Here is a 21,432-nt window from a genome sequence, read left to right on the forward strand (position 1 = left end):
AGGGAACTGTGTATTATGCCACTAAAACACCCCCTATCTTTGAATAAATAAAAAAGGAGGGAATGTGGTAATATATTTTATTCTGCAAGTCCTTGTATAGCTTTGCATAGATCTAGGGACTAAAAAGTGCCCCTGGTGGGGGGCATTTCCGCCTGCTATGGGTGTTTTTGTCCTGTTATGACCTGCAAAGCTTAGGGGACCAGATATGTCGGTGAAAGGTCATAGTACATAGCTGAGCCATTCCCATGGGAATTTCCGCAGATGTATATTCTCATCCTGTTTATTCTCATCCTATATATCCGGTGGAAATAACATCCTGTTGAGGTCACTTGTTTTCTGTATATGCATTTTGTTCTCAATAAAAGCTGGTACCTGGGTTTACTCGGGGCTGGCATTTGCTCAGACGTTTTCCCTGCGTCTCATTTTCAAATGTCAGACCACCACACCAGATTTAAATTGATATAGCAAATTATTACTGTAACTAATATACTGTATGTGCACAACTCGAAGTATATTTTATTAGCTATGGTTTACTAAAATTGGTTAAAGAGGTCAAGGCATTAAACAAGAAACCGGAAGACCATGAGTTCTAGTCCTTCCTTAGGTATAATGTCTATCACTTTCTCTCAGCCCTAGAAAACAGGCAATGGCAAACCACTCCTGAAATCTTGCCAAGAAAACTGCAGGGACTTGACCAGGCTCTGGCCAGAAGTCAAGACTGACTTAAACCACCACTCCTTCTCAAAAGCCAAAACCAAGCCAAATATATTATGGCTTAAATGTTGTAATAATCAAAAGAGTCTGAATTCTTCAATTCTCTGGGCATTTCCACTAGTTGTTCAATACAATATGTGAAGTCTTTTATTTTACTATTAATATAATGTCACTGTAGCTGAATATTTTTAAACTGCAATCCTATTCAAATTCAGCTTTATACTAGTCCAGTAAACTACGGTTCTCTATTCTTTCTTTCTTTTTTTGGTAGTTTCTCAAGGATATCTGACTAGCCATTGCAACAATAGAAGAATAGACCAAATAAAATTTTTGTTTTAATCAACCAGGTTCTTATTATCACAATAAGCTATATTAAATGGTGCTTACTTCTCAGTAGTTCCAAATAAGATTGCACTGAACGTACATGCTTATAACATCAAGGCCCCAAAGCCATGGTTAATTCCTCAAAAAGTACAATAATCAAAAAATACTAACGGATATTTATGATGGAAGTAAAATGAGTCAATTTTTACCCACTAGTCATTGATTAATATAATTTGTATTATAACTATCTATGGACAGCCATTTCATTAGTAGCGAATGCTTTCTGCTTCTTATGCTCCTAATTCCAAACTACTCCAACCAGCTGAAATCATGTGTGCCCTTCCTTTCTTCAGTATTTTGTCTCAATGTACAGGAAATGTTCTCCAAGTCACAGTCTCTCAAGCCTAATTTCAACCTATTGATGTATCTGATATGCCATTGAATCATAGTTACTAAAGGCTTGTTTTTTGAATTATGGTAAGTCTGGAGCTTCTTCCTTTCTCTGAGCATGATACCAGCAAGATCCTAAGCCTTTCTCAAGCTGGCAAGAAATACCCTGGGACTGAGAAAAAAACACTGATCAGGCAAGCAAGTTATAAAGAAAATATTTTATTAAAAATTTCACTGTCAGAAAGGAGATTCAGAATTTGAGGGCTCAGAAAGCAGTGAAGAGGTACAGAAAGAGAGGGAAAAGGTAAGAGTTGACAGCTGTAGCAACATGGAATAATCAAGCCAACTCCAAAGTACTATGAATAATCTTTCGTCTCCTCTCGGTAAGGCACAATGACCAGGTCTATCATTTTCTTTCCCACCCCATTTTGCGATTTCTCATAGATGCTCAGCCAGTTCCATACTTGAGGTGATTTGGACCTTGGAGAAATAAACAGCTGTCTTTCCTTCAGATAATTCCCTAATAATCATTTCTCCTGTTCACTTTGCTGATGACTCTTCAGCTTAGCCAGCAGAGGTTTACATCCAAGAAAGAATCCTTATATACAGTACATCAATAAAACAAAATCTCATAACATCTACTAAAAAAAGAATAAACAAAACATCACCTCTCATTTGTATCATAGAGTATGTACAACGTTATGTACAACGTCAAACAGAGTGGATTTCACATGCTAACCACCTGTGCTAAATAAACAGAGTGGAAGATGATTCAAATTCAAAAGCAAGATTTGGATTTAAAAATAATATCCAGCTTTGCTATTGGATTCTCAAGAAGGTCAGGCAAGAGCTGGACCTGTAATACAAGCCAACTGTATTACAAGCCAATTACAGGTCAACCTTTCATATATTCCACCACTGTGAACTCCTTCCCGTTAGCTCCTGGGAAGATTCAGTGCCCTCAGAAATGTTTGAAGTCACATGTAAGCTTGACGGATGATGGGAGTGAACCCCATAGTGACCCCAAAGGATAAGCCCTTATTGCAAGAGCCCCCCTTCCATACATAAGCAAGTTCAGAGGAGTTTTCTATGCATCTTCAAATGATCAGAAATCAAGAAGTATAGCCTGATCAACTATTTTTTGAACTACATTTTGAAAAGAGATGGGAGAATTTATTCCAAGCATCTCTACCCATAAAGTGAACCAGTACTTAGGCATAACTGTAAATTATCAGGTGCCAAAAAATGTAAGACATCAATTTCCAAACTGGGGCGTAGGTCAAAGTGGGAAGAGGAAAGGGATTAAAACACCTCACCTCAAACAGGAAGGTAAATGAAAAAAACATCACAGGCATCAACCTACATATTTCACGTAATATATTTGTGGAAAATTGGGACAAACCTGTATTCTATATCTGGGCAACACCTGCTACTTTCTCTATATTTAAGCATAGCTGTGCAAGAAGCAGAGTCTGTCAGCTTTCATGACTCTCCTTTTGTCCAAGGATCTTGTGAAAATTAGCTCTGAAGAAAAGTCAATTTTGAAACTGCCCCTATGTAAGTACATTATTTAACTATTTAATGAGATTGTATAGTTGAAGACAAATTAGAAAATGAGGAATGTCTTCTTTTCTGTTACAATTTGATTGTAAAAATAAATAGATATGGAAGAAGAACTCAAAACAGTAAGATTAAACTAGAAATGATAACTAGAAGGTAAGAACAGAGGGGAAATCCAGAAGAGAAAGGCAGGGCCAGATTTTCGGCCATGACCTAATTTCTGTTTCCTTTTATATGCATTCAGATCAAATCACAATGTTGTCTGTTTTCCATTCAGCAATAATCTAGATACTTGGCATAGATAAGAGGAGCACAGGCCTTAGTACAGACATTAATAGATTTGTGAAAAGGACACCACTTTCACTTAATTAGTCCATCAAAGTATTCCATCAAAATACAAGTTTAAAAACTGTATCACTTTTTGTACCAGTTAAAACACAGGGAGGGTGGCTTTAAGGCAGCACAGGTTTTAAACAGAAAGGAATAGGAGTAAGAAGTGTGTTTTCTCTCTCACACACACATACACACACAAACACACACTCATACAATTCACTGAGTTTTGTGGGAAGAATAATCGCATTCACCAGATTAAACTAAGTTTCCTTCAATAGATATAGTAAGTCCTTAAACTTAAAATAACCTTCATTATAGAACTTGGGGAAACATGAACTCAAAACGCCATCCATGTATTGTCAGAACGGGCTAATTTTCTGCTCAGTCTTAGAAACTATCACAGGATCAGGACAGGTAGAGCTTGTAAGCAGCTAGTGGATAGTCTAAGGAAACTTTGAAAAAAGGAAGGAAAAATCCTTCAGTAGATCCCCTCACCACTCTCCCCACCCCATAACAAGCATTATGAGCAGTTGGTAAGACTGTCCTTCCCAGAAATGGAGGATAACTCTACAGAATCAGATGGGCTTTGTGGTGCTGTTGTACACCAGGTGTTCTGTGTCTTCAGCAGTTGATAAGACAGAAGAAAGTGTCGAATTAGCTGCAGTAGGGGGCTGACGACGTCTTCGGTACTTTTTTCGGTTCTTGAGGAAGAAGTAGCCAAGGACTACCAACACTATCATGATGCAGACACAGAGGAGCACAGCAATGGCCACTTCAAAAGCACCTGTGAGAGATGGAGCAGGAGTGGAAGATGGATAGAGAAATCATGATTATACTGAAATTGTCAGAATGCTTTGTTTTGCAAAAAATTTAAGATATGTTTTTGCTTCATGCAGGCTTCCCAATCCATTCAGAAACAAAGTAAGCACTGTTTGTAGGACTCTTCCATAAAAAAAATGACAGTACAGTATCAGCCTAAATCCATCTCTTGGTCACCTTAAGAAAACTATAATTATAATGTAACATTCTTAGGTGTGCATACCTGCTGACGTGATATATACAAACAAACTGGGGGTGGAAAGGGAAATTATTCTTTGAAATGCTGGTCTTCATTCAGGTTCTAAAAGCTGCTGAGTTCTGATATCTAAATTATACCATACCCCACAAAAACAAAACAAAACAAAATGTTCTTGTGGTAGGGAAGGTTAGAAAGAATTCTTGAGCCAGTAATTTTGTGGGAGCAAAAGTGCAAGTTGGGTAACATCTTATTTTCCCATTTTCTATGGTGTTTTTTTTATTCTTTTGTAATATGTGCTTTGTTATCAGTAAAATAAACCATTTTATTTAGAAACAGCCATCCTTCTTTCCTCCCACCCAAAAATTCCCGGCAAGTTGCTGTTAAAAATAAAAATCGTAACAAGCAGAAAACAGGAACTCAGAGTTATTTGGAATGTTGTTACATACTTAAACTAGCATGTTGATAGTCATATCCTCTCCATCTCTGATCAATCATATGTTGCTCTATATTAAAAGAAAATACAGGATTATGTAATAATGTTCAGAATAATGGAGACAACAAAGTACTTATAATATTAAGTTACTAGGAGTTACTTAATAGTTAAGTTACTATTAAGTAACCATCCACAGGAGGGCAGGGTGAGACCCAAGGATTGTGCCCAGAGGTTATTTATTAGTTACTTAGTATTTATATCCCGCCTTTATTATTCTTCTAGGTAACTCAAGGCAGCAAACACATCCAATGTACCTTCCTCCTCCTATTTTCCCCACAAAGACCACCATGTGAGGTGAGTTGGGCTGAGAGTGTGTGATTGGCCCAACATCACTCAGCTGACTCTCATGGCTAAGGAAGGACTTGAACTCAATAGTGTTCAACTTTCTATCTCGTACCTTCGCGACTAGACCAAACTGGCTCTCATAATAATCAAATTCATACAGCCGCCTATCTCCCTCAAAGGATACTCTAGACTAGGGATCTCCAATCTTGGCAATTTTAAGACTTGTAGACTTTAACTCCCAGAATTGAAGTCCAAAGCAAAGCTGGCTGAGGAATTCTGGGAGTTGAAGTCCACAAGTCTTAAAGTTGCCAAGGTTGGAGATCCCTGTTCTAGACAGCAGACAACAATAAATAAAAGAGTCAATATAAAAATGATAAAAACTAAATGGTCACTGTAATAAATAGCATAACGACAAAAATAGTAATCCTAAGTGGATAAAAATGGCATCTTTAGCAGTCAAGCCAACAAGACAGATCTCTGGTCCCCTTCAAGCCCCAGGCCTGGCAGGATCATAAGATACTGAAGGCTTTATGGAAAGTCAAAACAGAGATGTCATTTCTCTGATGTCTACCAGGATCCTGGCCCACTTGATTTTTTAAAAGAATTTTTTAAATTAACGTAATTAAATAAAAACTAGCATAGTGCAAAGCAAAACACCAGCCTCTGGCAACAATACTACTGTGTGCTGTAGAAGTCTCATTACAATGATAAAAAACCCTCTAAGATTTTCTTCTTACTTGTGATGCCTTTACATGATTTCATACATGTTTCTTCCTGCTCGAAATTATTTTTGTTGCCTTCACAGCCTCCATAGGTGAAGCGACCACACTTCTCAGTCAAAGGGTTGTAGTACCAGCGAGGTATACTTTCTTCACAAGGTCCAGTATCAGGCATATCCACACAATAACCTACCAGAAAGGAACAAGGAATATTGTTAGCTCTTAATTAACTGTATTCCCAATTCTATTGACCTATCATGATTAAGTATTTGATAAAACCATTAGCACTCAGAGAATTGGCCTACTACCTGTGTAGTACAGTAGCTTTTTTAAAACTTAAAATGTAATCCTTGACCTATAACCAATTGTTCAGCGACCTTTCAAAGTTACAATGGCGCTGAACAAATGGTAGCTAGGACCAGTTCTTGGAGTTCTGATTGTCCCAGTCAGGTGAACTGAGATTTGACTGCCCGACAACAGGTTCACACTTTTGACCCATTGCTTTTGACCCTGCAATCACATGAACATCATTTGTAACCTTCTCTGCAGGCTTCACCAGAGGGTCAATGGGAAAGCTGGCAGGGTAGGTAGCAAGTCACTGGGGAAAGTCCCCCCCACTGGGCACCATCCTCTAACCCAAGGGTCTTCAAACTTGGCAAGTTTAAGACTTGTGGACTTCAACTCCCAGAATTTCTGAGCTAACATGACCGGAGGAGGAATTCTGGGAGTTGAAGCCCACAAGTCTTAAAGCTGTCATGCGTGAAGACCCTTGCTCTAACCCCTCTGCCTTTGCACCATGCTGACCAATAGTGCACCCCTGCATAGCCATCTTGACATGTGACACTTGTCACACATAACCTTATACCCTTCCCAATCAATGCCTCTTGCACACATCTTTGCACCCTTCCAGATTCAGGACTCGTGCACATCCTTGCACACCAACTCCAAACTCCTATATTCATACTTTCCCTCACCTGATATTAGTCATTTACCTGCCTGCTGGCTTCCCCATGGACTTTGGTTGTAGTAAGCCAGCAGTAAATTCCCTTGCCTTAACAATGACCCTGGGATTCGGTTAATGATGGCAACCAGGAATGTAGGAATCGCTGTTGCTAAGCAATGCAGTTGCATTTTACAATGCACTGCTTAGCAACAGAAGTTCCAGTCCCAATTGCAACCATAAGTCAAAGTCTATCTGTATTAATTATAATACAAGTAGTAACGATAATAAACATATTAAATTTACATGCTGCTTGACCCCTGATGATTCTAAAATTTACAGTTTAGAAAACTACTTTACCTTGCACCAGTTATAATGGTTATTGTTCTTTTGCAACTGTTAGCTAATCCTAACATTATAGGATGAAGGCCAGTTAACAAACATTTCAAAAATTATAATAACAATGATTAACACTATTACAAAATGACGATTTCATCCACTGTGCTTATGTAAATGTGCCCTGCACTGGCTCCTCTGGCCAGTATCATGTGCCCCAGGTGACCATTGTGGCTTATGAACTAGAAAGGAGGCTAGGGGAGATCTCAGGGCTACCAAGTCCTTTCCAGATGCGTAAAGGACCTCTCTAATGCCAGATCTGCACTTGAGGCTTCACACTGACTATCTGAAGTCTTAGCTAGGATGCATCCTGATTACAACTAATAAAGCCAACTAAAATGAGTATAAGCTTAGCAGTAACAATGAATTGCTATTGTTATTTTTTGGGAACAAGTTCTACTTTATTACAGCTTGTAGTACATAAGACTTTGCAATAGTGGTGAATATCTGTAGCTAGGGTGTAGGATGGAGGTCAAGGTTCATTCTCTGAGCTTGAGGGTTGGTTTCTAAATGTTTAGTTACCAGGCAAGAACGAACCTTCACCCTCATTACACAAGACTGCCACAAGCAAATTTACTACATGTCCACATTTATGCTATATTTGACTTTACAGTTCCACATTTTTTTCATCTTTAGCTATTTTAACCATCAAACTGTGCTACTTCAAGCGGATCTGCGTGTAAAGAAACATGATGCTTTAAAACAGCGGTCGCCAACCGGTGGGCCGTGAGAAAATTTTGGTGGACCGCAGAGAAATCTCACCCCCAGAGCACCCCCCACAAAGCAATTAATCCAGGTTGCGCAGAAACGCAGGGCTGCATCACCCACATGGCTCGCGGGAACCCTCCCCGCCCATTCACTCCTTTACCCAGTAAACTTGCTTGCTAAATTTCGATTTTTCCTTTTTCCAACCATCATCTGTTCTGCTGTGCCGGAAGATTTAGATTAGCTAGGAAGCAGGAAATGGTTGGATTTCTTGCTTTCTAACTAGTCTTTAGATCTTCGGCTCTACTTTTAAGCACAGCTGAACCTCCCTTAGGACTGAAGGTTTGCTTGCAAGCAAATTCCGTACAGACTCACGGAAAGCGAATTTGAGAGACTGAGCTAGCCGATGGCAGATAGATAGATCACTGAATGATTCTGTGAGCAGCTCAATCTGCCTGCTTTGCCTGATTTTGGGTAAAAGTTGCTCTTTTTTATAAAAAAATCAATATTTACATACATGGTGTGTTGTGAGTGAATTTTATGAGTTTGCTCGCAAGCAAATTTTATGTGACAGACTGAGCTAGTTGATGGCAGATAGATAGATCTCTGAATGAATCTGTGATTCTGTGAGCAACTCAATCTGCCTGCCTGCTTTGCCTGATTTTGGGTAAAAGTTGCTCTATTTTTATAAAAAATTCAATATTTATATAAATATTTATAATATTTACATTCATGCCCAGCCAGTCACACCCACAAATTAGGCCACATCCACAGAACCAGTTTGTCGTCCCTGGGATGTAAAATTATGAGTTTGGTGGTCCCTGAGGTCCAAAAGGTTGGTGACCCGTGCTTTAAAACACTTGGCAGTTGGACAATAGCCAACTGAGCATATCTGTGGTGGGACAAATTTCCCAATAATAAAAGTTATTCAAGATTACACTCAAATTATGTCCAGAGTAGTTAATTTCTTAACAGAATCCAGTTCAAATTCTACATGAATACAGTCATCTTCTTCAATTACATTTGGAGAGATGCAAACATAGATTTTTAAAATGTGGTAAAATTTCTTTCAACTGTCATCATGTATTTTATAACATACTTACCTTTGGCACTAATATTGATTTTCTGTAACTTATCGAATCCTTGAATATCTGAAAGATACAAAGAGCAGGCAGCAGAATAATTAAAGACATGCATTTTATTTGAAAGTGGAAATAATTATTATGAAGTATGTCATAAACTATGTTACATATTTTAAAATCATTTTTGTCTGGTCATTTTGTTAATTCTACTCTGCCTCTATTTCTTTACCTCATTTACTAATCTGCTTTAGACAGAACTAGGCATATTTAACACTAAATGTTAAAACAATATTTAAAATTGATCCTATCCAAGGATCATGTAAGAAAAGAGAAGTTTTATAATAAAAATAAATGATGCAAATATTCTATTTTATTTTGTTGTTAATGTTAATTTGCTGTTTTGTTTTGCATAATAAATAGATTACATTTTTCTTTCTTAGGACAGAAAGCTGTGCATGACAGTGGAGTACAATTAAATGCACATTTAAAACAGCTGTTTTAAATTCAAAATAAGTTATTCTGACCTCTTAGGAAGTTTTCTGACCTTACCGGAATTGCTTTGAGCTAAAAACAATCCTATTTCAATCTCAAACCCGAGCCTTACTTACAAGGTCAGAACAGTTTCTCTTCAACTTAAAACATTTTAAATTTTGTGTTTGTGTGTGTGTGTGTGTGCTGCGTGCGCACGCACACATGTGCGCACTGTATGTATTATCTTCTACCAGGATAATTAAGAGGTCACATCACACCAAAGGCCTATCCAACACCCCAACTACAGTTTCACAATAGCCTTTAGATGCCCACCAAAAATTCAACAGAAAAATATAAGTCATGTGTTTGGGATATGCTCACATTCAGTGTCTTGTAATGAGCAGATTTGAACTTGGTGGCCTTCAATTCATCTCTATTTTTATTATTCTAAGACAATTCAAGGGTCACCCACTTACATGAATCACAAGATCTCTCATCTGACCCATCTTGGCAATCTGGAGTTTCATCGCATTCCAGAGTTTTATCAATGCAGCAGCCATCTTCACATTTGAAATGGAGGGATAGGCAGTTTCCATTGCATGCTGTGTAAGAAATATGAGTTAGTTCTCAAGGGTTCTCAGCAAAGATGATTAATCTTTGTGACATTTGGGTAAAAAGATGTTTTTCTTTCTTGAGCACGGCAGAAATACAGTACAGGTAATCCTCGACTTACAATAGTTCATTTAGTGACCGTTTCAACAGCAATGAAAAACGTGACCCATGACTGTTTTTCACACGTATAACTGTTGTTTGGCAACTGACTCATATTTTATGATGGTTGGAATGCTCTGGGATCATACTGAATCTTTTGTGACCTTCTAACCAGTAAAGTTAAGGGGAAGCCAGCTTCACTTAACAATTGTGTTACTAACTTAACAACTGCAGTGATTCACTTAAACTGTGGTGAGAAAGGCCGTAAAATGGGACAAAACTCACTTAACAACAGTCTCAGCAACAGAAATGTTGCTGGTTGTAAATTGAGGAATACTCATTAAAAAAGTATTTACAAGTGCTTCACTGCAATGCTACAAAAGCACAGAGTAAGATATCAACCAAAGATGTACCTCTAAATCTCATATCACTAAGGAAGTTCAAAAGAAATTTGAATGCTATCATGGAAAAGTACAGAAGAACTTACTTGGTTCTTGACGTTTTTCTACAGCACCTGAAAAGAAGGAAATTAGGGTGAGAATATTGTCCTTTCAATTTTTCAACTAGTTCTAATAAAAAAAAAAATCAGTCCAACCACTTTACCAATTCAGTTTTTTTTTAAAAAAAATGCGGACTTAGGGAACTGCCAACCCAGGAACTACAAACCACGTACTTTATATACTATTCTGGTATGCATAGAAGCATACTAGAAGCATACATCTAATGCATAGAAGCCACTTTCCAATTATTTCTCCAACACATAGAAATGCAGTGGAGGCAATACTTTTCATTCAATCACATGCCAATCATATGCTTCCCTGTACTGGTACAAAGACAAAGTGTCCCTGATTTTATAGCCTAGCTCAGCCTTCTTCAACCTGATAATGTCCTCCAGATGTTGAGTGATAGTTAATAGCTGTGCCCCAGTCTTGCTAATTGGAATTTATGTGGGGTTTAGCCTAGCGAATCCTTAAAGTTCCAGTTTGGAAAAGGTTCAATTCAAAGTCTCCCTTTTAATGTTTCTCTGACTCAAGCATGTGCAAACTGAGTTCACAAACTGAACCCAATAACTGTATTTGAAAAGCATGTGATTTTTTTGTTATGTGTGATTTGGGGGCACTATGATTTACTCAATAAATCATGATTAAAATGTTAGAATGAAACCAATCAAATCAGCCGAACTTGATTGAAAGTTATAAAACTGAGTAGTGTCAAAATAATTCTGAATTGGTTAGGTTTCCCCACTTAAATCTCTAAAACAGAGAAGCAATGTCTTCTAATATACGAACCTTGAACATTCTTGCAGGCAAGATCACATTCCTCTTTTCTTACATAATTGTTCTTGTTGGGATTGCAGCCACCAAAAATGAACTCCTGACACTGCTCTGTTTCCGGATTGTAGTACCAGCGATGGAAGGAGCCTCGACAACGTCCCACTTTATAAGGAGCCAAGCAATGATCTAGGAAGAACAAGGAATTTGAATTTATTTAGTTAATTATTTTGTCAAGCTATTATAAGATAACAGGTATAAGTATAAACATGGTTATGAATACATGAAATGGATACATATAAGAAAAATAAAAAGAAACAATAGGACAGGGATGGTAGGCACGTTGGTGCACTTATGCACGCCCCCTACAGACCTCTTAGGAAAGGGGCGAGGTCAATAGTAGACAGTCTAAGGTTAAAATTTTGGGGGTTTGGGGAAGAAACCAGAGTCAGGTAGAGTATTCCAGACATTAACTAATCTGTTGCTGAAGTCGTATTTCCTGCAATCAAGTTTGTATCTATTGTGTGCTCTTGTATTGTTATGGTTGAAGCTGAAGTATTCATCGACAGGTAAGTCATTGCAATCATTGCAATCATAAAATCATTGTATGATTTTATATTCTATACTTAGGTTGGACCGAAGGCAGCCTAGTTCTAGGTTTTCTAGGTCTAGAATTTCAAGTCTGGTGGCATAAGGTATTCTCACAGTAAGGGTAAGAGAAGGCATAAATTACATCTAGCCTATTTTCCCAGGTTTTACAGTGTTGTCAGTTGGAGAAAAGAGGGGAGCAGGCAACTGTCAAGAAGTTTGCTTCTAGCAGAATCGCTAAATATATTTGAATAGCAAATATGAGAGGTCAGTGTGCTCAGGGATCTCTTAAGATTATCTTACAACAGAATATTAAAAAGCCTATAGTATATCAATATGTCTAGCTGTCCCCAAATAAAAGCTCTGGGCCTTTCTTACCATTTGGTAGAGAAGGGCTAGCATTGGCTTTAAACCATAACGCCTTATTTATTGGGTAAAATATTCATACTCCATTTTTCTTTATATATATATATATATATATTGTAATACCCACATTTATATTCATATTCTTCATACAAATATAAAATAAAAAAAGAAGCAATGGGTTTCAAGGGGAAAATAAGTAAGAGCTTTTTGATGTTTATAAAGTGATGATGGGAGGAACTTTAACCATTCTAAGAAGTAATTGCATTTTTATTTGTGTATAAAGGTTCCTGACCTAAGATAACAATCCAATCTACGCCATTTCAAGACCTGGATGACTGAGAATCTCTACAGACTTTTAGCTATACAATTTGGGGTGAACACCCGTTGAATGGGGTGGAAGTAGGAATGGATTTCCAAAGGAAAAATTGCAAACTACAGGAACCAGGAGCACTATTCAAGTGGCCCTGAGGACACAGATAAACCTACAAGTGCTTCAACAACCCTAAAAGGATGCAAATGACCAGCTGTCTGCAAGGAATGTAAATCCTTCTATTCCCCACTATCCTGTCAGAGTTGAAGAAGCTTCTTGGATGAGAAGTGAAACGTCTTAAAAGAAAAAACAAGAAAGTCCAGTTGCCTCCTGAAAAAGCACCTTTGGGGCAACCATGACCTGGATGACTGAGAATCTCTACAGACTTTCTGTTCACATCTACCAACCCTTGCAAATTCCATACTCTAGGGAAACGGAATGTTTTGGGCTTCTTAAAAATGGCATTAAATGTACTGTATTTTAGGGATTAATGTAGAGTCTACATATTTTCTACCTCAAACAGTGGTAATCTATGGCATCAATTTTTAGCAAATTGCTATTGGCACCAAAAATCAGCAATAACAGTGTTAAAACTCTGAATAGCTTTGGGGCTATTTTCTTGTGTTACTTAAAACATTGAAAAACTAAGAACAGTATTAACGTAAAAAAAGGAAAAGTTTACTATCTTTTATAAAAGCTCAACTTTTTTTGTCTTCATACTTGTAACCTATATATGACTCCTGATTGTGGCCTTGGCAATCTGTAATTGATTCCAGGCTAAAAGGTGCACCTACAAATGACTTACCTGCAGTGTGTTCAGAATTAAGTACAGTGACAGTGATGTTGATGGAGTGCTGCTGATCTGCAGTATCTGTTACAGTGAATTGGAAGATGTAAATCCCTTCATTCAGATTTGAAAGCTTCATAATATCGTTCTGTTTCTGAAAGTACAAGAAAAAAAAATCAGAAATAAAAGTGACCTAAGCAAAAACAGATCACCTTGGTTTCCCTCACTTCAGAATTTATCTATGCAACTCTGAGGGTTGGTCATATTATAGAGTCCCATCATGTATAAATATAAGGAGTTGCTAAATTCAGAATTCTTTGTAGCACATCCCCAGAATTATGTAGATGCTTTAGAATTGTTTAGGTTGTGCAAATAGTTCATGTTATTTCTCTCTATACCAAGTAATGCTACAAACTCTTAGCAAACAATTTACAATCCAACGCAAGTTAAATAAAGTGGCATTTTTCCACTATCTAACATTTAGGAAATGGGCTATTTCATAGCTTATCAAATAGCTGTGTTCATTTTTTTCTTTCCTCTGGATTGTCTTAATTATAAAACAAGTTCTATTACCATACCGTACAAGGCACCTTACAAAACAATGGAAGAGAACTCTTAATAGTGACACATTTACAATATGCAAGTTAGAAGAATAAATTAAAGCATTATTACTATTAAACAAACTTCAACAGACCTACATTGATTAAACACACTGTTCCTAAGATGCAGCAATTAAATATAAAAGATGTCCAAGGTATATAGTTAGATTTAAAAATGACTGGTTTTTTTTAAACTTATACTCTAATGTTTTTGTGTATATATTTTTGATGTCCTTTGATTTACTGTTTAGATAAGCACTTCCTCCAATACTGAAATTGTGCAGGCAATAAATGTTTGTGAAAGAAAGAAAAGGGAAAAGGGAAGGAAGGAAGGAAGGAAGGAAGGAAGGAAGGAAGGAAGGAAAAGAAAGAAAGAAAGAAAGAAAGAAAGAAAGAAAGAAAGAAAGAAAGAAAGAAAGAAAGAAAGAAAGAAAGAAAGAAAACTATCTTACTCCTCATCCAATCTTTGTACTTTGTATCTCTCCCAATTATGTAACACACTTGCTTACATAACTGGGAAAGACACAAATACATAACTGACAAAAGCATTGCTTTGATGGGGAGCACTTGTCAGGGCATGGAGATGCCCAATACAATTATAAATAATTATTCATGCATTAGTCTTGATGTGTGTCAGTGATATGAGAACTCTTCATGTTGCATACGTTATACTGTTCTATCCATGAATTCCCAGAAGTAAGAATCTGTATTTAGAAGATTTGATAGCCACATTAAATCATGTTTACAACTTTTTAAAACTGATCTTTTCAGAACTGAAGATAGAAATAACCCATTGTTCAAGCTCATACTAGTCATGATGATAAATTGATGTTTACAAAGAACCTCAACAACAGCTAAATTAGCCAATCTATAAAGAGATCATATTTGTTAAGTTGCAAAAAATTATATGATATGAGAAGCCGGCAGGGAATTTCAGCAAATCCTGCTGAAAGATCCAAAACGATCTGGAGGAGTAAAGATAGCTTTACCTATTAGATGGATGGAATGTATTATCAGAGGTAAAAAGTCCTCATCTCAAGTGTATCACATTTTCTATTAAATAGCCATGCTAATTCCAAGGAATTAAAAATAACTTCAAATATCTTATAATCTCTTTGTTGTCTTAATAACAATGTGAAGTTTATTTATTTTTTCTTATACCCCATATATGGTGTTGGGTATATGGATACACCAACCAGGTTTGGGTTGAATAAATATGTAAACCTAGGATTAAGTGTCTATGTAGCTTTAAGCACAAGAAACTGCAATGTCATTGTGGGTGCGGTTGCAGGCAGTAATAAAGGTAGGAAGGGAAACGTAATAGACCCGGTTTCTGGATGCACCTGGTTCTGTTCCTGGTCTGCTGCCTGCTGTGTTGGAACGTCTATCTGCTTACTCTTGGAGGCTACTGTGCCAGATACCATTTCAACTGAACACAAAGACTGTTTGCTTGGTGAGCTGAGGATTCAGCGTTGTCTTTGAGATAAAGGTATCGGGAGGAGAAGATTTACAAGCAGATAAGGACATTGTATTTACTGTTAATGGACTTGATAACTGGATGGATATACTGGATAATGATATATGGACTGAATGACACTTCTTAATCTCTGTGTGTATTAAATAACTATTTTATAACTACAAACAGTGTTTTTGTCTCCAGTGTGTGTATACTCTTGGGCCCACTCTCTCTCTCATTTGCCTGCCTGGCTTGACTGCTGCTGCATACTCTGCTTGGGGGTTTATCCCCAAACACTAACATTGGTTATGGGCCCAGCAGTGTGCACAGTCTAACTAGCCAGGTTATACCAGTGAGAGTTTTTGGGAAGAGTTGCACATTACTGTAAAGACAAACTGTTTGTTAAATAGTTATTTTTCACAAGAGCAATGGCACAAGTAAATTTGCCACATCTGTCCATGATATCCAGACTAGATGGAACAAACTATGTTTCATGGTCAATGAAATGTAGTTTACTTCTACGAAGAGAAGGTTTGTGGGACATAATAGCAAACCCACCAGATGTATCAAACTTAAATCCTAATGATGAAGAGGATTATAAACTGATACAAGATTATGAACGAAAGAATGAACAGGCTTTGTGCATCATAGGTCTCACCCTGTCTGACCAGCAACTCATTCATATCCGTGGAGTGGAAAATGCTGCAGACTGCTGGGATAATCTCAAAAGGATTTATGTTCGAGACAGTGTAGGAGCTCATATCAATCTTACACGGAAGCTGTTTAGAACACATCTTGAGATAAATGGAGACATGTTGACTCATTTAAACTGTATGAAAAGCATTTTTCAAGAATTGCAAGAAAAAGAGCTTATATTTAATGAGTTGCAACAAGTATACATCATACTGTCTTCTCTGGATCGAAGCTATGATGATTTTGTGACTGCCTTAGAGGTATTGCCAAAAGACAGTTTATCAGTAACTGAGATAACCGGCAGGCTATTAGAAGAAGCCAGGAGAAGGAGTGAACGTGACCAGCTGAGGGAAGATAAGACTAATAAGGAAGAGAAATTATCTTCAAAGCTTGAGAGAAACCAGCTGTGTAAAGTAAAGCACCCGGAAGAAGAGAATTTATCTTCAACGGCATACACAATTAAAAAGTGTTTTAATTGTGGAGGCAGAGGACATTTGGCAAGATTCTGCAGGAAAGTAAAAAGTCAGAATGTAAAGAAGCCAAAGAAATCCTTTGAACTGGCCATGCTTGGCAATTGTGATATGAAGAATGATTTATGGGTGGTAGACAGTGGTGCATCCCACTGCATCACGAGAGATAAGACAAAGTTTATAAAAATGTCTACAAGCTCTCAGCAAATATCACTCGCCAATGGCTGGCACCTCAAGGCCAAGGGTGAAGGTATTGCTTATTGTCCATGTTTAAACCAGAATATAAAAATGTTGTATGTACCACAGTTAAAGATGAACTTACTTTCTGTAAGAGTATTGGATAAACTAGGATATGTGGTTACATTTAAGAATAATAAGTGCATACTGGAAAGAGACGGCAAAAAGGTAACTGCAGCTTTAAATGGAGCATTGTATGTCTTACATGATAGTAAGAAAGGGGAGGCACAAACTGTATTTAATAATACCAAGCCTCATGATGAATGTATCCATTTATTGCATAGGCGTTTGGGGCATGTGAATTTTAAAATGCTAAAACGTACAGTAGAGTTATCTGAAGGAATAAGGTTAAAACCCTGTGATAAGTATTTGCGTTGTAATGTCTGTTGTGAAGATAAGAGTAAAATAATGCCTGCAAATAGGCTAAATGGTTTCAAAACTACAGAACCTTTAGAAGTAGTATTTGCAGACATTATAGGTCCAAAGAAACCCAGTATGGGGGGTGCTCGATATATACTGAGCATTATGGACCATTACTCTAGATATGGGTTTTGCTACCTAATGAATAGCAAAACTGAAACATATCAACATTTCTTCAACTGGTTAAAGTTTGCTGAAAGAAAAACCAAACGGCAAATTATAACCTTGGTGACAGATAATGGTACGGAATTTGTAAATAGCAAATTCCAGAATAGGTTAAAGGCAGCTGGAATAGCTCATAAGACATCTGCACCATACAGACCACAGCACAATGCATATATTGAAAGGCGAGGCCAAACATTGCAGGCAATGACCCGTACTATGTTAACTGATTCTGGGTTACCTGATTCTTTGTGGGGGGAGGCCACAATGTGTGCTAATAATTTATTAAACAATGTTGTTAACTCAACCACTGGTGAAATACCATTCACCATGTGGCATGGCAGGAAGCCTGATTTGAGTTACCTGCACACATTTGGTGCACCAGCATGGGTGCATATCCCTACACAACTCAGGCGTAAAGGGCAACATAGAGCTAAACAATTATTCTTCGTTGGTTACCAAGCTAACCATAGAGCATATAGATTTTGGGAGAAAGGCACATCTAAGGTGTTATGTAGTGCTAATGCCCAATTTCTAGAGCATCTAGGATGGGATAAGTTAGAACAGGATAGCAATGACGAGGTGATTATTGAATCATATAGAAATCCCATTAAGTATCCCTGTAACTTTAAAAATAATGTAAAGGAAGAAGTACAGGAAGAAGTACAGCCCCTAGAGGAAGAAATAGCTGAAGATGAGGAACAGGTAGTAACTCAACCAAGCCCAGTAATACCCAGAAGGACTACACGTATTTCTAGACCGCCTGAAAGATACCAGGCTAATACAGTGTGCCAGGAAAATAGAATCCCAAATACTGTGGATGAGATTAAAAGATATCCTTCTAAAGAGAAAGAAAATTGGTATGCAGCTATTAATAAAGAATTAAAATCATTGAAGGATATGAAGGTGTATGAAAACGTGAGATTACCTAGTAATGAAAAACCCATTGGCTGCAAATGGATTTTTAAAATAAAGACAGATAAGGATGGAAACACAATCCATAAGGCAAGGCTAGTAGCCCAAGGCTTTAGACAAAGTGCAAAAGACTATGATGAAGTATTTGCACCTAGTCTTAAAGCAGCGACTTTAAGGGCAGCATTAGTGTGGGCAGCAAGCAAGCAATATATAGTTAACCATTTAGATGTGGAAACTGCTTACTTGCACGCTCCACTAAGACATACTGTGTATATGAAAAGGCCTAATGGATTTAAAGGAGACAATAATAATAATAATGATTGTTGGTTATTAAAGAAGAGCCTTTATGGTCTTAAACAATCGGGCTATGAATGGAACCAGTATATTGTAAAGGAACTGACCAATATAGGGTTTAAAGCTGGTTTAGCCGACCCATGTCTATTTAAGAGAGAAAAGAATGGGAAAATATCATTATTATTGTTGTTTACTGATGATATTGCTCTGATTACTAAAACTAATGATGAAGCAAATGAAATAATCACATCATTAGCCAAGAAGATAAAAATCAAGCAATTAGGTGAGATAAAGAGATATCTAGGATTGAATATACTGAGAACACAGAAAGGTTTTAAGATATCTCAGGAAGATAAGATATCTAAATTGCTAATAGATTATAAGATGGAACTTTGTAAGCCTGCAAAGACTCCAATGAGTCAGGATATTTGCAAAATGGATACACAAAGTCCCAAATGTGATAAGGAACTGTATCAATCTTTGATTGGTAGCTTATCATATATTAGCAATTGGTCAAGGCCAGATATTGCTTTTAGTATTAATCAGCTGGCACGACACAATAATGATCCGCTTCAATGTCACTGGATAGCATTGAAAAGAATCCTAAGATATCTTAAAGTTACATTACACCATGCACTGTATTTAGAACCAAAAGGTGATCTCATATTGAGTGCTTATGCAGATGCTAGTTTTGCAGCAGAAAGAGATACTAGAAAGTCGACTTCAGGAACAGCCATAATGCTGGGTAAGACATTAATAGGCTGGAAGTCAATAAGGCAACAGCATATAAGTTTGTCTACTATGGAGGCAGAATTCTCCTGTTTATCTTTATTGTGTACTGAGTTAATTATGTACAAACAAATGTTGAAGGATATGGGTATAACTGTACATTACCCTATAGTTGTACATGAAGATAATCAGGCAGCAATTCAAATGGCCACTAATATTGCAGTTAAAACGAGAAGTAAACATACAGATTTGAGGTATCTTAATGTAAGACAGTCTGTACAGAGTAAATTGATACAGCTGGAGTACTGCATGTCGGAGGACAATGTAGCTGATCATTTTACTAAAGCCCAAGGTGCTATTAAGCATCTAGAGAGTTGTGAAAAATATGGGTTTAGAATGTAAAGGCATTACATATTTATGTCACCCAAAAGGGGAGAATGTTGGGTATATGGATACACCAACCAGGTTTGGGTTGAATAAATATGTAAACCTAGGATTAAGTGTCTATGTAGCTTTTAGCACAAGAAACTGCAATGTCATTGTGGGTGCGGTTGCAGGCAGTAATAAAGGTAGGAAGGGAAACGTAATAGACCCGGTTTCTGGATGCACCTGGTTCTGTTCCTGGTCTGCTGCCTGCTGTGTTGGAACATCTATCTGCTTACTCTTGGAGGCTACTGTGCCAGATACCATTTCAACTGAACACAAAGACTGTTTGCTTGGTGAGCTGAGGATTCAGCGTTGTCTTTGAGATAAAGGTATCGGGAGGAGAAGATTTACAAGCAGATAAGGACATTGTATTTACTGTTAATGGACTTGATAACTGGATGGATATACTGGATAATGATATATGGACTGAATGACACTTCTTAATCTCTGTGTGTATTAAATAACTATTTTATAACTACAAACAGTGTTTTTGTCTCCAGTGTGTGTATACTCTTGGGCCCACTCTCTCTCTCATTTGCCTGCCTGGCTTGACTGCTGCTGCATACTCTGCTTGGGGGTTTATCCCCAAACACTAACATATGGCTACCGTGGCTTAAGTGGGGATTTTAAAAGTGTCATAGAAAGGAATCGTAGTAGACAGTTGATATGCCTTACCTCCATTACCACTGAGGAATCACCAGAAAGAAGTGTCCATTCATAATTCACAATTCCATTATCATCAGTACTTTCTGAGCCATTCAAAATCACTGGTTCATCTTTGGGCTGGACCTTCACATCCTTCCAGGCTCTCGCTTTAGGTGGCAGATCATCTAGTTTAAAAACAACAATCAGAATGCATTAATTTTCAAAAATTTCACAGGACATAAACATTCATGTTGGCCAACTTGACCAAGAACTATACGTATTACAATCCAAGTTAATTTTAGCGGAACCACATTAAACATCAGCCACATTCTTGAGTTTCTCATGTGCTATAAAAATACAAAACAACTCGGGGGCAGGGGGCTTTCAGTTAAAAACAAGCTGATAAAATATTCAACACTGTTCTCCAGTCAGTAGTTCTAGACAGAAAGATGCTTGCTGTCACTTAGTAAAATAAACATTTGAAATGTTCAGAAAACATATAGGAGGACTCAATAAATCCCAAAGTTGGCTTCGTATTGCATCTTTTTTCTTTTTAAAAATGCAGAGTACCTGACATAATAATGTGTTCAAACCAAGCCATAAATTATAACAAAGATGTAAGGACTACTGCTCTATGGTAGCTATATGGATAAAAGAAACAATACAAGTAGTTCAGCAGAATCACCGAGTCTAGTTATTCAGAACTTGGCAAAACAGGTTTATTAGGATCAAAGAAGGAAGGTACAAAACTTCCTGTGCATGGGAAAAACCTTTTAGGATGGTCCATGCCTCGACAAACAACATGTATCAGCCAGGCAAGGACTCAAAACATGCGTGTTCTGGGCAACCGCGTTTTAGGATGGGAAACCAGTGGGGAAAGAATAAGGCTATCAGCAGTGGCTAGTGAAGGAAAGAAAGGTATA

At 37.4% G+C, this 21,432-nt stretch overlaps 1 protein-coding gene across 2 annotated transcripts in view; it reads right to left on the reverse strand.

The window, feature by feature from the left end:
* Nucleotides 1-1,631: 1,631 nt before the first annotated feature.
* SPINT1 (serine peptidase inhibitor, Kunitz type 1) overlaps nucleotides 1,632-21,432 on the reverse strand; it is a 42,904-nt gene continuing 23,103 nt past the window's right edge. The window contains exons 2-10 of one of the 2 annotated variants that reach the window (XM_026710055.2): nucleotides 20,540-20,694; nucleotides 13,482-13,617; nucleotides 11,431-11,601; nucleotides 10,629-10,655; nucleotides 9,907-10,032; nucleotides 8,981-9,028; nucleotides 5,855-6,025; nucleotides 4,786-4,842; nucleotides 1,632-4,105 (exon numbers count right to left, since the gene is read on the reverse strand). In XM_026710055.2, the coding sequence (XP_026565840.2) occupies nucleotides 3,897-4,105; nucleotides 4,786-4,842; nucleotides 5,855-6,025; nucleotides 8,981-9,028; nucleotides 9,907-10,032; nucleotides 10,629-10,655; nucleotides 11,431-11,601; nucleotides 13,482-13,617; nucleotides 20,540-20,694 (1,100 nt within the window). In that variant the 3' untranslated portion in view covers nucleotides 1,632-3,896. Of the gene's footprint in view, nucleotides 4,106-4,785; nucleotides 4,843-5,854; nucleotides 6,031-8,980; nucleotides 9,029-9,906; nucleotides 10,033-10,628; nucleotides 10,656-11,430; nucleotides 11,602-13,481; nucleotides 13,618-20,539; nucleotides 20,695-21,432 lie in introns of both variants that reach the window. The other variant, XM_087921794.1, reaches the window with a different exon arrangement.

This window comes from Pseudonaja textilis, chromosome 1, assembly GCF_049901715.1.
Source record: "Pseudonaja textilis isolate UNSWEBS1 chromosome 1, rPseTex1.2, whole genome shotgun sequence".
NCBI classification, from domain to species: Eukaryota; Metazoa; Chordata; class Lepidosauria; order Squamata; family Elapidae; genus Pseudonaja; species Pseudonaja textilis.